This window comes from Caretta caretta, chromosome 6, assembly GCF_965140235.1.
Source record: "Caretta caretta isolate rCarCar2 chromosome 6, rCarCar1.hap1, whole genome shotgun sequence".
NCBI classification, from domain to species: Eukaryota; Metazoa; Chordata; order Testudines; family Cheloniidae; genus Caretta; species Caretta caretta.
The window spans coordinates 33,968,204-33,986,245 of record NC_134211.1 but is presented as its reverse complement, the minus strand read 5'-3'; the positions used below and the strand labels follow the sequence as shown (position 1 = coordinate 33,986,245).

General features: G+C 44.2%; 1 protein-coding gene across 5 annotated transcripts in view; it reads right to left on the bottom strand.

The window, feature by feature from the left end:
* AMPD3 (adenosine monophosphate deaminase 3) overlaps positions 1–18,042 on the bottom strand; it is a 64,042-nt gene that overhangs the window by 40,124 nt on the left and 5,876 nt on the right. The window contains exons 1-2 of one of the 5 annotated variants that reach the window (XM_048852748.2): positions 11,795–12,157; positions 3,086–3,311 (exon numbers count right to left, since the gene is read on the bottom strand). In XM_048852748.2, coding sequence (XP_048708705.1) covers positions 3,086–3,306 — 221 coding nt within the window. In that variant the 5' untranslated portion in view covers positions 3,307–3,311; positions 11,795–12,157. Of the gene's footprint in view, positions 1–3,085; positions 3,312–11,404; positions 11,547–11,794; positions 12,158–18,042 lie in introns of those variants that run through there. The other 4 variants (XM_048852746.2, XM_048852745.2, XM_048852744.2 and 1 more) reach the window with 4 other exon arrangements.

The window sequence follows — 18,042 nt, the reverse complement described above, 5'->3', positions numbered from 1 at the left end:
GCCAACTTTCTACCCACCTTATAGTGCATTCTTCCAGCCCATACTTCTTTAACTTGCTGACAAGAATACTGTGGGAGACAGTGTCAAAAGCTTTGCTAAAGTCAAGAAACAATACATCCACTGCTTTCCCTTCATCCACAGAACCAGAATCATCCAAATCTCATCATAGAAGGCGATTAGATTAGTCAGGCATGACCTTCCCTTGGTGAATCCATGCTGACTGTTCCTGATCACTTTCCTCTCATGTAAGTGCTTCAGGATTGATTCTTTGAGGACCTGCTCCATGATTTTGCTGGGGACTGAGGTGAGGCTGACTGGCCTGTAGTTCCCAGGATCCTCCTCCTTCCCTTTTTTAAAGATTGGCACTACATTAGCCTTTTTCCAGTCATCTAGGACTTCCCCCGTTCGCCACGAGTTTTCAAAGATAATGGCCAATGGCTCTGCAATCACAGCCGCCAATTCCTTTAGCACTCTTGGATGCAACTCGTCCGGCCCCATGGACTTGTGCACGTCCAGCTTTTCTAAATAGTCCCTAACCACCTCTTTCTCCGCAGAGGGCTGGCCATCTACTCCCCATGTTGTGATGCCCAGCGCAGCAGTCTGGGAGCTGACCTTGTTAGTGAAGACAGAGGCAAAAAAAGCATTGAGTACATTAGCTTTTTCCACATCCTCTGTCACTAGGTTGCCTCCCTCATTCGGTAAGGGGCCCACACTTTCCTTTGCTTTCTTCTTGTTGCCAATATACCTGAAGAAACCCTTCTTGTTACTCTTGACATCTCTTGCTAGCTGCAGCTCCAGGTACGATTTGGCCCTCCTGATTTCATTCCTACATGCCTGAGCAATATTTGTACACCCTTCCCTGGTCATATGTCCAACCTTCCACTTCTTGTAAGCTTCTTTTTTATGTTTAAGATCCACTAGGATTTTACCGTTAAGCCAAGCTGGTTGTCTGCCATATTTACTATTCTTTCGACTCATCGGGATGGTTTGTCCCTGTAACCTCAACAGGGATTCCTTGAAATACAGCCAGCTCTCCTGGACTCCTTTCCCCTTCATGTTAGTCCCCCGGGGATCCTACCCATCCGTTCCCTGAGGGAGTCTACTCTTTTAAAGAGTTTAAAGTATTTAAAGTATACTTGAAATAATGAATTACCTTGACTTACATGCTGTGAACTTCTCCCCTTCATAATTTTACAGAAAAAGTGCCAAAACTTTAAAATGACCTTACAGGAAAACTTGAATAATAATGCAAATGCAGAGTCACCATTGCCTAGTAACAGTGACCAATGGTAAAACTTGGCACCTACTTCAAGGATCTCTAAAAATTCCTTCTCCAATCCAGTGTCAATAAGAGCCCTTAAACAGAAGGAACACTGAAGTCTGGGGCTTTGTATTAATTCTGTGACACTTTATTTATTTCCTCAAATATGTGGTATAAATAATACACGAGCCAAATTCTACCTTCACTTTCATGGGTGTAACCCCCATCACCCGAAGTCAACACTGAAGCTCCTCTTAAACTTTCACTCATGATGAATTGAAGTCAGTGGGAGTTATACTTTTATAACTGAAGGCAGAACTGGACCATAAGTGTTCTTCAATCATTGAGGGCAAGGGTGATTACTAGTCTCATCCCCACAAGTGAAGAGCATAAATATAGTATCCCACTTACCAGGATAAAGCCTGTACTAATACTTAGACACAAACACAGCTTGATTGAAGCTATTTTTATAAGGCATTTTCCCCTCATTAAAAATGTTCGGTTTAAATATCCTGTTAGAAGTTTTTCCACAAGAAAAAAAAGTGTCAAACAGTTGTCTGAATGCATGGGAAGACAAGGTAGAGATTTTTTTTTTTAATTTTTATGACCATGTCAACTGCTGAAACCCACTAATTGAACTTTCATGATTCACCTCCAAAATATCTCAGCAAGTATCATCATGTTGGTAGCAGAATTAAATCACTTTTCTGCCTTGCTTCTCTGTTACATTAGAATAAAAAACAGTCCATATTTAAGTAATGGTAGTAATTTTTTTTCTCATAGGAAAATAAAATGAATGTGTATTTTTAGAACTTCATGTTTGTTTAATAGATGGCAATAATCTATTAGATCTCATATGGCCTTTATCTCTGAGTTAAGGGAACCCTAATAATATCCCATTTGAGCCCATGACACTTCTCAGTTACTCCTTCAGTGATAAGTCAAGCATTTGCTGTCATCTATTTTTATCGAGCTAAAACAAAAACATTTAACACTGACTGCCGTAAATGTTTAGATGTGTTAAAACTCAACATTGAGACTGAAAATCATGTTTTCAAAAAACACACACAGCCTCCTTAAGTGTGTTGCTGATTTTATTTACACTGAAAGAATCTCAAAGTTTGTATTTGCCTCTCACCAGCTATGCTGTTTTGTTGAACTTGTGTACTCCTATAGTTTTACTGGGAGTACATGTCAGGGGATAACCTCACCAACTCAGGATCCTTCCATAACTCTGTTAGAGGACACTCCCCAGGTCATCTGCAACAGGAGCTACAAAGGGACATTACAAAGGGTGTGGAAGCCACCTGTTCGTATGTGTGTGTTCCCTGACCTTGCAATGGTCTCTCTGAACAATCCTGGGGCAGATTATTTCCATCCTTAATGGATCAGAACAAGCAGGTGCTAAGAACCTGCAATTTTCCACTCCCATTAAAGAGTACTGCAGGTGAAGCACCTCTCAGGATCTGGTCCAATAGCAATATGTTTGTTAGGTGGTGATGTGCATTGTGTTCGTCGCATTCTGAATGCAAGCAAACTCTAAAACTATGTCTTGCAACATAAGTTTACCGTTTCAAGACACTGTGTTTGTTGCAAAGCAGCTGCCAGACTTTTACCCTTTGTATATATCAAAGCAATCAGCATTACAACTTCCGGGAACACGTGCAATAAAGCAGCACATTCTAAATCATACAGCACAGGTTGCTGGCTTCTGTGTTCAAGCATCCTGGATGAGTATCATGCCATTTGTGATGTATTCCTGTATGTAATTCTAAAGCCCACTTTAAACATTTTTTCCAGGAAAACAATGGCTTCTGAACAAACCTCTTAGCTGTCTCCACAGAATGCTGTTCTGCCAACTCCTTCTGCAGTTCCCTCTCTTTAGCCTCTTTCTGCCCAATAGGACAGTCTTCAGGCACAGTGAATAGTGACAAGGCATCTTTGCTGTCTTCTTCTCTGAGAACTTTAGCAAATACCTTCTCTGCTAGAAGCCGCACCTGCTCATCAACCTCAGAAGTGTTCAGCTTTGGAAATTGCCTAGGCATCTCTGCTAATAATAATAATTAAAAAAAAGCCAGTTCACAGAATTGTAACTAAAAGTTGAATAAAACAATTATTTTTCATGGCATTTCTACTGAAACTAAGATAAGATTTTAGAGAGAGAGTGTGCATGCATACAATTTCCAGGACACTAGCTTAACAGTAGTCAATAGTACATAAGACAACAACCAAACTATCATAAGAATCAAGGGAATCCTTTGAGCACATTTTGTTTTGGAGCTCAGTTTAATGTGTGAATTAGGATTTTTTTTAACTCTGGATAAATTTTGTTACTTCCATCAGAAAATAACACTTTTCTAAGGTACAAATTGATTTAGGCACAAAAACACCACTGCCTTAAGGCTGGTTGAAGAGAATGAGACTGAATGAAAGGCCATTCTCTATGCCAGTTGATCATATGGTACAGGTTAAGATGAGATTTCCACTGCTGAGTAATGCCGCTTGGGCTGAAGGATACTCTTGTATTTATCATGGTCTATGTGAAGATATAGAGAAAGTTAAGTATTATGATTAATAAGGATGTTCACTTGCACTAACCTTTTAATGTGATTCACAACCTTGTGTCACAGTTCAGGGCAACTGCACCTGTATTTCCCCATAGTGGTCCAGCAAGGGCACCCACTCTCAAGCTTCCAGAGCCCTAGCCATTGCCTTTCTTGGGCTGGTCAGAAGGGAGTGAGACACAGGTATTTCCAGGCTGCAGAGTTCCCTGACTCTACTGTGTTACTCCCAGCTGAGACAGGCTGCCAAGCACACCTGCTTGCTTTCACTTCAGAGACTGATAACAAAATGATTGTCAACAGGTATATGTCACCACACAGTTCTTATTATGCAAATCTAGTTTATTTTTAAGGTAAAAACACTACAAAGAAAACTTATTAAACAGAAAAATAAGCTACTTGCATGCTAATAAGCTTCCCAGACATCAACCCAATTCTGATATGGGCTCTGTCAGGAGCAGTCCTACCCCACCCTATGCATTTTCTTGTCACTACAAATTCATCACAGCTTCAGCTCAGAACAAGCACAGCCTTGTGGGACCTCAGTAGGCCCCATCCTTCCACCCCTTCGTTAAGAATTAGGGCCCTCCATGTGTAACCCACACACCTCCAGTGTGTGGTGTTCTGTCCCATCTAGTGGTGCCGAGGCCACTTAGAGAGAGAAAATGAGTCTGCTCTACAGCCTTAGCTAACAACTAGTTGGCTTTTAGCTCATGTGGTAGAGGCTCATGCACTAAGCTCCAGAGGTCCCCGGTTCGATCCCACTTGCCAACGGCCGGGTTTGTTGGTGTTACACATGCACCAGGGGTCCTGTTTGGTTTTTGGCCAGGAAGAAGATCCTGAGTCTGTTTAAAACCCAGGCTATTTATCCAAAAAACCCAGGAGAGTGGTTTCAGAACCTCGAAAACAGAGGAAGTACATTAGCATCCCCCACCATGCTAGAAAAGGTATATACAATGCCATGATAACACATATGCAATGGCATTTTTTTATACAATGTACTCCAAAGGTGTTAACCCTAATTCAATAAAGTTTAACCTTATTGATTTTAAGTTTCTGAATTCCATAAAGTTTGTTCAGTATATTAGACTATCAGTCTGTCACAATGTTACCAAAATTCTTATACTATTGCGCATTCCCAAGACAATATGTACATGTGAACCTGTTGAGACTTGGCGCTAGAAATTATACAAATTCCACAAGCAGTGAATTTTTACGATGTAATATATATTCAGTGGAGAAAGGTACAAGTATTCATTCTGAACAGAATGTTAATAAAGTAGGGAAGTCACACTAGTAAAGTTCTTTCCTGCTTCCGGCCTCCCACTCTACTCCATTGTCTTTAAATCAATTCCATAACCATCGGCAAGTTGAAAACTGATTTTAAATACAGTCATATTTGCATCTCTTTATCTTTTGTTTGTCATGTAGCTCTTGTGAAGTGGACATGGCTATGTGGCAGAAGTTGAAATGCTGTGTTTATCTCGGTAAAGGTTTTTAATTAGTTTTCTAACAGCTCATAACCTGCCTTTGATCTGCATGTGAGAAGGAGGCAGGGTATGGACTCTAGTTTCTATTGGATTTTTAATTTTTTTTAAAGCTGTTTTTATATTTAGTGTTTCTATTTTAATATCTTTGCATCATAAAAAGACTTCAGTTTTATTATAGCTGCACCACTATAGATGATCTTTTAGAGTTTCTTCTGCAACTCTAAAGTTTTGTTTGTTGAACTCCTTCACAAACACTATCCCCAGTCTGGAACTTGATACATATGGTAGCAATTCAGGGAAAACTGTGGGTAAACTATTGCCCAGCAGTATTAGTTTTTAAAGCATTTTTAAATTCCTTTGGGTATGACAGGTGCTATTTCGAGCCAGATTCCATTCTATTTACTTGGGTTTAAAAATAGATGTGAACATGAACCAAAAAAACTGAATCCAAATACCACCAAACCTTTGGAAAGTCTGGATCTGACCTTTGCATTTCAGTCCCCTCTTTGAATATGTATTTAAAAAGAAAATAGTTACTGTGGTGTTTATTTTCAAAGTTTGTCTTATGCTAAAAACCAGGTCTGGGTCACGACAACTTGGCATGGTTTGTCAGTGCCCTTATTACAATATTTTGCAAGCATACTGCAGGCTTCAAATGTTGATATGTGATCCTTTTGACATGTCAGCCTGTTGTTTTCTTGATCTAAAAGATTCTTCTAATTAACATCCACCTGTTTCCACAGTTGTTTTGAGATTTGCTTTTGCTTTTAGTCTAAAAAGCTGATGTAGGTTGAGAAAATAGTGAATTGATAAATGAGAACATAAGAATGGCCATACTGGGTCAGACCAATGGTCCATCTAGCCCAGTATCCTGTCTTCCAACAGTGGTCCGTGCCAGATGCTTTAGAAATGAAATGAACAGACCAGGGCAATTTATCAAGTGATCGATTTCCTATCATCCAGTCCAGATTGGTGAGGCATGATTTCCTTTTACAAAAGCCATGTTGACTCTTCCCCAATATGTTGTATTTATCTGTGTCCCATACTTCTGTTTCAACCAATTTGCCTAGTACTGAAGTTAGGCTTACTGGCCTGAAGTTGCCAGGACTGCCCCTGGAGCCTTTTTTTAAAAATCGTCATTACTTTAGCTATCCTCCAGTCATCTGGTACAGAGGCTGATTTAGGTGACCGGCCACCTACCACATTTAGTAGTTCTGCAATTTCATATTTGAATTCCTTCAGAACTCTTGGGTGAATACAATCTGGTTCTGGTGATTGACTACTGTTTTAATTGATCAATTTGTTCCAGAACCTCCTCTACTGACACCTCACTCTGGGACATGTCAGATTTGTCACCTAAAAAGAATGGCTCAGGTTTGGGAATCTCTCTCTCACCCTCTGCAGTGTAGCCTAATGGAATTTAATTTCTCCGCAAGAGCCTTCTCTTTCTTGAGTGCTCCTTTAGCACGTGGATTGTTCAGTGGCCCCATTGGTTGTCTGGCAGGCTCCCTACTTCTGATGTACTTAAAAAATATTGCTGTTAGTTTTTTGTCTTGGCCTGCCTTCTTAAACTCTTACATTTAACTTGACAGAGTTTGTGCTCCTTTCGATTTTCCTCAGTTGGATTTGACTTCCAGTTTTTAAAGGATGACTTTTTGTCTCTAACTGCCTTTTTGACTCTGTTTAACCATGTTGGCTTTTTTTTTTTTTATTTGGGGTACATATATAGTTTACGCCTCTTAAAAAAAAACAAAAAAAACCAACCCATAATAAAAGTTTCCATGCAGGTATATCACTCTTGAGACTGTTCCTTTTAATTTCAGTTTAACTAGCTGCCTCATTTTTGTGTAGTTCCCCCTTTTGAAGTTAAATCCTACTGTGGTGGATTTCTTTGGTATTTTCCCCCATACAAAGATGTTAAATTTAAATACATTATGGTGATTATTACCAAGTGGTTCAGCTATATTCACCTCTCGGACCAGATCTTGTGCACCATTTAGTATTAAATCAAGAATTGCCCCTCTCCTGGTGGGTTCCAGGGCTAGCTGTTCCAAAAAGCAGCTAGTAATGGTGATTTACGGATATTTTTATTCTTATCTTGCATCTGATCCAAAGCCCAGTGAAGTCAATGGAAAGGTTCCCATTGACTTCAGATCTACCCTTAAGCTTTTCTGTTTAGCAGCAATATGGTAACACCAAATATTAAATTTTCACAAAACCAAGTATAATCATAGAACAACTTCTATACACATGGTTGGCCTACTGATGCAGTGACAATGCAATATGTACCCAAACTGAATTTCTAATTTCAGTTTCTCACTCTCAAGTCTCATTAAAGTCATAGGAATCTTTCTATTGACCACTGTAGCCATAATTGTCAGCAACAGTTGCATGCAGTATTGTTGCAGCTGTAACAATCCCAGGATAGTAGAAAGACAAGGTGGGTGAGGTAATATCTTTTATTGGACCAACTTCTGTTTGAGAGAGACAAACTTCCAAGCCACACAGAACTTGTCTCTCTAACCAACAGAAGTTGGTCCAATAAAAGCTATTACCTCACCCACCTTGTGTCTCTAACAATAGTTAGACCCAGATATAGCTGCTAAGTAACAAGCTGTCAGTAACAAGGACTGCCTAGGCTGCCTCAGGTGGTGTTGGAAACAGTTCACAGCTAGTTAACGTAGGACTAAATCAGTTCCATTAAAGATAGTATGACTATTGTAGCCTGTTTCCTCTTGTTTTTTCCTACCCCCCCCCCCCAGATGTTCTGGTTTAACTTGGATTTAAACTTGGAGAGTGGTCAGTTTAGATGAGCTATTACCAGCAGGAGAGTGAGTTTGTGTGTGTATGGGGGTGGGGGGGATGTGAGAAAACCTGGATCTATGCAGGAAATAGCCCGACTTGATTATGTAAAGAGTTGTCACTTTGGATGGGCTAGCACCAGCAGGAGAGTGAATTTGTGTGGGGGGGTGGAGGGTGAGAAAACCTGGATTTGTGCTGGAAATGGCCCACCTGTTGATCACTTTAGATAAGCTATTACCAGCAGGACAGTGGGGTGGGAGGAGGTATTGTTTCATATTCTCTGTGTGTATATAAAGTCTGCTGCAGTTTCCACGGTATACATCTGATGAAGTGAGCTGTAGCTCACGAAAGCTCATGCTCAAATAAATTGGTTAGTCTCTAAGGTGCCACAAGTACTCCTTTTCTTTTTGCGAATACAGACTAACACGGCTGTTCCTCTGAAACTAGTCCTCAGTGGCAGATTTAGAGTTAGTGGGACCTTGTGCTCAGCTTCATTTTGGGGGCCCTTTCTTGGGACCCAGCCAAGAAAAAGAACATTCTCTCTAATCTCCTCCTGCCTCTGTTTTTCATTCTTTTTTTCTTCCTCCTCCTCCTTTAAGTAATAGGAAGTAAATGAAAATAAACTGAGGTACCTTGATTATTTTTGTAATCTAACTTATTTTTCCACAGACCACTTGAAAAATCTGAGGGTCCTAATGATCTTTCCAAATATTGTTTGTACTGTTAGCTACCTATTGTAAAGTGCTTTGGATAAGAGGGCTTTGTAAAAAAAAAAAAAAAAAAAGTTGGGGTGCAGGGTCTGGCCAGGACTTGGGGTGTGGGAGGGGGCTCAGGGCTGGGGCAGGGGGTTGGGGTGTGGAGTGCTTACATGCAGCAGCTCCTGTTTGGTGGGAGGGCTGCAGGTGGGGATGTGGGGGGGTGTAGGAGTCAGGGCATGGGGTGTGGGGGGCTGGGGTGTGTGAGGGGGATGCAGGAGTCGGGAAGGGAAAGGGGCTAGGAGTGTGAGGGGGTGCAGGAGTCAGGTCTGGAAGGAAGTTAGGGTGCAGGAGCAGGTTGGGGTGCAGGGTCTGTCCAGGAGTTAGGGTTCAGGAGGGTGCTTAGGGTTGGGGCAGGAGGTTGGGGTGTGGAGCGCTTACCTAGCGCAGCTCCCATTTCGTGTGAGGGGTGTAGGTGGGAATGTGGGGGGGGGTGCAAGAGCTCCCATTTGGTGCTCAGGGTGGGGGTGGGGATATGGGGGTGTGTAGGAGTCAGGGCATGGGGGGCTGGGCTTTGTGAGGAGGGTGCAGGAGTCAGGGTAGCAGCAGGGGTGTGGTCTGGGGTCATGGGGGTGCTCCCAGCCCCCTGCCCTGAGTGGCTCACGGCAGGAGGCCGGGGGGAGGTATGTGTAAGGGAAGTGCAGGAGCCCCACGTTTGCTCTGCCCTGCCCCAGTTCCACCCCCTTCCCCAAGGCCCTGCCCCCACCTCTTCCTTGCCTCTTCCCCTGAGCATGCTGCAGCCCTGCTCCTCAAGCTCGCTCCTGGAGCGACCTGAGCACTGGCAAACAGCTGTTTGGTGGCAGGGGAAGCACTGGGAGGAAAGGGGAGGGGCGGATCCTAGTGGAACATGGATCTGAAAATTGGTTTTGTCCCATCTATAGCAACAGTTAAACTGTTTTCATCATTGGCTGAGTAGGCCTAGAGAGGGATCCATGGCTGAGCAATCATTGTCAGTGACTGTGATCGTGTTCCTAGTGTAAAAATGGCCTTAGTTACATAACTGTTAAATACTGAAGTACAGTAGGAAACCTCTTGCATGGTAGACTTCAGTACTTAGCCCATTCTGATTAACGAAGTGAATTTTAAGTCATTAAACCAAATGTCTACTTTTCACTTCATTTTATCTATGTATACATAAATCCCCATTTTCCACTGACACCAAACTATTTTTCTTCAAGATAACACTTGTTCCTGCACTCCCTTTTCAGGCAAATGAGAGGTGCAGGCATCTCGTGTTTTCCAAGTAGGCTGTGTTTTGTTTACATTAATAGGTCAGGTTTCAGAGTAACAGCCGTGTTAGTTTGTATTTGCAAAAAGAAAAGGAATACTTGTGGCACCTTAGAGACTAACCAATTTATTTGAGCATAAGCTTTTGTGAGCTACAGCTCACTTCTAAGGTGCCACAAGTACTCCTTTTCTTTTTATTAATAGGTCAGTTCACATCATAGAAGAAAACTTAGTAAATATAAAAATAACACAGTGACTCTTCACTCACTATTCATGCAATTTCTAATCTCCTTGGGCCGAGTTCGTAAGTTGATACATTTCAATATTTACTGTACTCCTTTTAAAATAAAATAAAATTTGCTAGGTGGGGGATTCAATTTCCCTGAGTGAAAATGATTCCTGTTGTGATCTGGTGAAGAGGGAATGATGAACCATTGATCCACTCTGGAAGGAGAGACTAAATATTATGTCGTATTCATAAAACCCTCTGTCCTTTCCAGACCCTTTTTTTTCCCCTGCTATCCCAAGATTGCTGTGGTTGTCGTCTTTAACTTGTGTGGGAATGTTACTCTACAAGTTTAAGAGAAATAACAGACACTAGACACTACCTGACAGGATGATTACTTAAAAGACAACGATTGTTCAGGAAGTTTAGAGCAGTGGTTCTCACTAGATATTTGCCTAGTTTTACAACAGGCTATATAAAAAGCATTAGTGTAGTCAGTACAAAGTAAAATTTCATACAGACCACTTTATACTGCTCTCTTTACTATAAACTGAAATGTAAGTACAATATTTATACTCCAATTGATATATTTTAGTTACATAGTAAAAATGAGAAAGTAAGCAAATTTTCAGGAATACGGTGTTGACACTTGTATTTTTATATCTGATTTTGTAAGCAAGTAGTTTAAGTGAGCTGAAACTTGGGGGTAGGAAAGACAGATCAGACTCCTGAAAAGGGTACGGTGGTCTGGAAAGGTTTGGGACCACTGAGTCAGAGGACTTGACTATTCCAGAAGCCTATTGTAAAATCAGGTCTGCACCAGGCACCCTGACTGAGGAATCCTATTCCGCTCCTCCGAGCAGGGACCGCCAGGAGCATGGGGATCAGGGGCTGAGAGGGGGAAATCTGGCCCTGGCCGGCTCTCGGGGGCAGGAGACTTGAACCAGGACCCTGCCGCCGCTTTCTGCCGGACGCCAGGACAAGGGGAGGCTCCGGCTACAGGGGTGCAGTTTGCTCCAGCGGCTCCACGGGGGGCGGATCCCGGTGCCAGCCCCGCGCCGCCCGGGGGAAGAAGGACTCACCTAGCGCCCCGGGGAAAGCCATGCAGGAGGCAGCGCCAGGATGCAGGCGGCGCTGGCCTGGGAAGGAGCCTTCAGGGCCTAGGAGGCGGCGGCAGCGCTGCGGCCGGCCGGGGACTCCGCAGCAGCATCCCGCTGCGGGCCGGGGGGCGGGGTGTCCTATTCAGCAGCCAGGCGGCCCTGGCACGTCCCGCCCCGCCCCGCCCGCGGGCAGCCGGCCCAGCAACACCGGCTTCTTGCAGCCGGTCACCTGCGCCCCGCGCCGCGGAGCTGAAGCAGCGGCCGGCCGGGGAGCCCGGCTGCCAAGGCCGAGGCGGGGTGCGCGGGGTTCCCGCCTCTCCCCGAGCCGCCCGCGAAGGGACCGGCTGCGGGTGGGGTCCCCCCGCTCCCTACCTGAGGCGGCTGGGGGAGCGGGTCTCTCCCCCCGGCGCGAGGCGGGTCCTGTCGCCGCAGCAGCCGCAGGCGGGGCAGCCCGGCGTGACCGGGCACCGCGGGGAACTTCTTCCAAGGCGGAGGCTCGGGGAGGTTGCAGCCCGCGTGCCCCTCGTGGAAACGCACCGCACTGCCGCGGAGCGCTGGGGAGTCGCCCATGGGCAGCGGCTGTGGCCGGGGAGCCGGGGCTTGAATGGACCCGTTCAGGGCAGCCGGTGCGCGCCGGTTCCTGACCGAGGCTTCAGGACAAGGGGCTCCTGTCCAAATGCCGCCTCCGCCTCCCAAACTCCGGGGGTGGGTGGGTCCCGTCTCCGGGTGCTTTTCACGCCTGAGCCGCCTGGCGGGGGTGGAGGAGCTGCGAAAGGGATGCTGCCATCTCAAATCACCTGTTGCCAGAGCACTTTAAAGAAGTGGAAAATGTAGGTCAATGGAAAGATTCCCTTGGACGTCAGTGGCCTCTGGAGCAGCCCCCAAGTCTCTAGACCAGTGGTTTTCAAACTGTGGGGCGGGAGCCAGGACTGGGCCATGGAATGGAGGGCACTGGGTCAGGTGGCTTCCGTTAAAAGTCCCGTCAGCAGTGCTGCCCGGGTAAGGCAGGCTAGTCCCTACCTGTTCTGACACCGCGCTGCGCCCCGAAAGTGGCCAGCAGCAGGTCCGGCTCCTAGGCAGGAGGGCCACAGGGCTCTGCACGCTGTCCCCGCCCCGAGCACCGGCTCCATGGGGGTGCCTGCGGGCGAGAGCTTGCACGCCTCCACCTGGGGGCCAGACCTGCTGCTGGCCACTTCTGGGAATCCTGCCTTAGCACTCCCACTACGCTGCTGACCGGGAGACACCACAGGAAAGCCCGCGCCCCACCCCAATCCCCTACCCCAGTCCTGAGCCCCCCTCCTGTACCCCAAAGCCCTCAACCCTGGCCCCACACAGAGCCCTGACCCCCTCCCGTATCCCCAACTCCCTGCCCCAGCCAAGAGCTGCCTCCCACACCCTGAACCCCTCATTCCTGGCCCTCACCTCTGCACCCAACCCTCTGCCCCAGTGCTGAGCCCCTCCCACACCCCAAACCCCTCATCCCCCAGTTCCGTTGGGTCACGGGCATCAAGAATTTTCTTCTGGGTCGCCAGAAAAAAAGTTTGAAAACCACACTCTAGACAGCTTTCCCTTGCACCAGTAGGAAGTTTGCTGACAACATGTATGAATGGTATGTGTAAGTGTATCTTGTTTAGCCACGCCTGAGCTCTTCATCATCATGATCATGTTCTTATTACGTCTCTGCCGTTTAGGGCAGTGATGAAGCTCCTCCACTCTTGTCTGTTTCTGGCAAGTCTTTCAGTGGTTCCCCACCTGTGCCCCAGGTTTTTCAGCTTGGCTTCCACAGCTCTTCGCCATGTTGTTTTCGGGTGGCCTCGTTTTCGCTTGCCTTCAGGTGTTCATCTTATTGCTACTCTGGTGATGGAATCAGTTTCCATCCAAAGCACAGGACCGATCCATCTCCAATGCCTCCTGGCAATGATGGTGCTCAGATCCTCTTGGCTGCTGTCTTTACACATACTTAAGAGCGTGGGTTCTTAAGTATGTGTAAAGACAGCATTCTGGTCCTTGTATAGTGATGGTGTAAACTTGTTAAAACTCCCTGAGTCAACAGTTATAAAAATTAGCCACATTAATGTATGTAAACATCTGCAGTGTATCAAAATATCATTGTGCTTATCATCATGATAGCAGAAGACACACCATTTCATGTGTATTTTGGCCAATTTATGGAAAACTCAAATTTTTTTAAAATGTATAAGCAGGAGAGTGGGGTGGGGGAAGAGAAAACCTTTTGTAGTGATAAAACACCCATTTTTTCATGATTTGTGTGTATAAAAACAAACATCTTCTGTATTTTCCACAGTATGCATCCGATGAAGTGAGCTGTAGCTCATGAAAGCTTATGCTCAAATAAATTGGTTAGTCTCTGAGGTGCCACAAGTACTCCTTTTCTTTTTGCGAATACAGACTAACACAGCTGTTACTCTGAAACCAATTCATATAATGCTTCTCCCTTGTGTTTCCTGCTAACAGAGGAAACTATCCTTCTTGATACAGTACACTGAAAGCTCAAAAATAACTATGTGTCAGCATTATCTTTTGAGTTCAGATTTTGTGGCTGAGCAATATGGGTAAAGTTTTCCTACAGGAGGTTGGCCCACACCACCATGGGCCCAATCTTGCAGCTGCTATGAACGCACAACTTCCACTGAAATTAAGGGAAGTAGTTGAGCATAATAACTGCAGGGTCACACCCTGCATGTGAGAGCAAACAGGGCAGAAAATCTCTCCCAAAATGTGAGCGCAATTGGATATTTTTATGGCAAACATCTTATGTCCCACACATGGTCTTTTTCAGCTCTGAAAAAACAAACAAGCAGAAGCAACCTATAGGCTGGTAATAATGAAGCATTTCATTTATAAATCTCAAATCACTTGAAACAGAAGCAAAGAGAAGGTGCAACTGCAAGAAAACCAAACACCAACAATTACGAGATAACCTGTTTGTATCAGTAGAGACTGTGGTCAGTACTATGAACACCTGCAAAGTGTCAGGGGTATCAAACTTTGTATGCAGACCCTAGGTAGATGACTGATAACAGGCCATAAAGTTCAGCCTTTTAGCAGCACTCCTGTGTGTTACACATTGATTACACTGCCCATAGGGGAAGTTTTTTTGCCAATTCTGTCAGTTAGTGATGGATTATGCCCTAACACATGAGAGTTTATTCTTCCTTTTTAAAAAAGTTTTAATCTATCTAACGTAACTGTGGGTATTCTCATTAAATAAATATAAATGTTTAATCCTTTTTTAAACCTACTAAGTTCTTGGCCTTAATGATATCTTTTGGTAACTACTCCCTCAAATTAACTTTGTATTGTGTAAAAATGCGTTTCCTTTTGTTTTAAATCTGTTGATTTTTCAATTTAATTGAATATCATCTTGTTCACATAATATATAGCAGCACCCTATTTACCTCTTATCATCCATAACTTTGTATATATCTATAGTGACTGAAGTAGGAATATTTGTGTGAATAATAACTTGCAGGATCAAGCCCTTAATTTGGAATTTAACCTCTTGGTGACAGTAAACATGACTAGTATAGCTACAGTCCAGCACAGAAGTTCCAGGATATATGAACGCTGTGGGAGTCAGCTCAGCATTTTAACACGTGACAAACAGAAATTTAGTAAGTTCTGTAGTCTTGTTTGCATGTCAACATCCACTGAAGAATGGAAGTTACATATACAATCTCCTGACGCTGAATTTTGTGCGAATACCAATCCTTTGAGACACTAGCTTTCACCTAGGAGATGATTACGCTGTAACACACATTAACCAAAATTAGGAAATAGTTTCTCATTTTTACTGGAGATATTTTCAATTATGAATATATTGCTTTAGGTCCTAAAGTGCCTTGAAGTTAATGGATTTATATTTTTAAAGTACATTCATATTATTGATTTGTACTTTACTGTAGGGCAAAACAAACTAATGGATCAGATAGCAAAATGTTTCCATATTTGTAATGGACCCATTAATGGTATCCAAAGACATGATTTTATATATTTTTCTTACCAATGTCTTTAATCAGTATTGTAATTGGTATATGTATCTTTATATTTAACTGTTGAAGTTTAGTCATACTGAAACATTAGAAATAGAAGTGATAGATAAGAATAGTTTTGAAAAGCTGGGAGGGGAGATTGGTACTAAATGTAAAATGTAATTGAATGATATTTATAAATGTTAAATTATTCATCATATTCTCTCTACTAGAAGAGACATGCAATTCAGCAGATTTTTTTTTATTTTTTTTTAGGACATATTAATATAGATGAGAGTTGTAGTGATTTACAAAGCGAGGAAATTATTCCACTGAGGGTTTGAGATGATGTAAAACACAAGAGTGAAATCTGGTTTGGGGTTTCTCTGCAGATGCAGTGTGTACATGCATTAAAAGGGGAGGCTTATGTTTTGCCTCTTTCAAAAATGGAGCCAAAAGACAGAGTAACTGATTGGCATACACGTAAGTAAGTAAGTAAACTAGCTAGGAAGCTGGGATTTTATCCGTTCCTGCCCTGACTTTTTTGTTTTGTTTGTTTGGGAGGGGGGTTGAGAAGGGGTTGTCTTTGTTATCAAGAGAGAGCATGAAAAACAACTTTGTTTTGTTTTAAGATGGGTTAAATTTGGAACTTGAGAGGTGTGGCACTATACCTTTCAAATCTATTCCAGTTCTTATGGAAAGGCATTGCAATAACTCAATAGGCCAGGGTTAGAGTACTCACCCAGGATGTGAGAGACCCAGGTTCAAATCACCCCTCTTCCTGAGTTAGAGCAGAGTGTTGAAACCAGATATCCCCTTTCAGTACTCTAAATACTGGGCTATAAGGTATTTTGGAATGGGTCTCTCTCAATCTCTCCTGTTGAAGCTGCTCTACTTTGTATGAGATACTGTCATGGGGCCCACTTGCCACAGTGGCGCCTCCTGCTGGCCATCCTGGAGATTAGCTCTGTCAGTTGCAGTGCCCTCTTCAGGTGGTGCCTCACCTATCGTCCTCTCACCCTGCAGACCTGCCTCACTCCAGGAACCACAGCATCCTCTTCATGACTCGGCCTTCCAACTGGGTCACCATCCATCTTTCGCCCTTTTGGGGTTACCCAACGTCTTTCTATGCAAACAGTCCTAGGGAGTCTTCTCCTGTGCTGCCCTGATGGTGCCACTTCCCCAGTAGCCAGCAGGGGAACCCGGGCTCACACTCTTCTCTGGGTTCCAGTCCAGGGTCCCTCAGCTCAGCAGTTCTGGGCTCTACCCTCCCAGCCCGGACTGCTTCCTAATCTTCCTGGTCTCTCCCCGTCCCCCTATCCCTGGGAGTACCAGCTCCAAACCAACTCCTCCCAGCAAGTGACTGCCCTTTCCCCAACAGCCCTGTCTGTTGTCAGCTCCTGGGCTTTATAGGCCCATCTATTCCTGCCCAGCTGAGCAGGGGTTGCAAACATGGGCAGCGTGGGAGCCCCCCTTTGGGGAGGCTAGCCATGCAGCTCTGCCCCTTCTACCTGAGGCCAGAGGTGCCCCGGAAACTATCCTGGGCCACCACCTGCCCACAGTGCCAGCCCCAGCACCAGGCCGTCACCAGCCCTAATCTGCCGGCCGCCCACCAGCCCCTGCATCAGCCCCAGTCCTAGGCTGCTGGCCTCTGGCTGGAACTGAGCTCCCGCTGGCTTGGGGGAGAGGGTGGAGCATGGGTGGGGCCAAGGTTTGTCTTAGCCTCCCCTGGCCTATTATACCCGCCTCCCATGGTTGCAAGCATTGTGGAGAATAGGACTAGAATTCAAAATGACCTTGACAAGTTGGAGACTTCATCTGAAATCAACAAGATGAAATGGACTACACTCTAGAAAGGAAAAATCAAAGGCACAACTACAAAATGGGGAATAACTGGCTAGGCAGTTGTACTGCTCAAAAGCATCAGTCAGGTTATAGTGGATCTCAAATTGAGTATGACCCAACCATGTGATGCAGTTGGGTAAAAGACTAATATCACTCTGGGGTGTATTAACAAGAGTGTTGTATGTAAGACATAGGAGGTAATTGTTCCATTCTACTCAGCTTTGGGGAGGCCTCAGCTTTAGTAATGTGTCCAATTTGGGGCTCCACTTTCACCTGGTTCAGACCTAGTATTTGAATTCATACCCATTTTAGTCTTAGTGAGACTTCCACCCACAAAACTGACATGAGAATTTGACACACAATCCATGAGTCAGAGTCTTCCTTGCATTAACATTAGAACTGGATTCTTATTTATATTGATCTATAAAGGTCTAGCCTTTCCAGAAGAGTCTCAGGATATTTTTCCTGCAGTACGTTACCACAAACTAAAATAAGTACACTGAATAAATCAAAATCTGAAAGGTATTGTATGTGGAAAATTAAAATGGAAGTGAGAACCACAGAAACCATGCCAAGGGTCTGAGTTTGAGTCACTACTTAAAAAATAAAACTAAAAAAGAATGTATTCATAATTATTTCAATCTCAAATGCCATAGCAATAGTTTACCTTCAGTTTATAAATGGAAAAAACTGTAACACTTTAAAAGCAGCAAAGAGTCCTGTGGCACCTTATAGATTAACAGACATATTGGAGCATGAGCTTTCGTGGGTGAATACCCACTT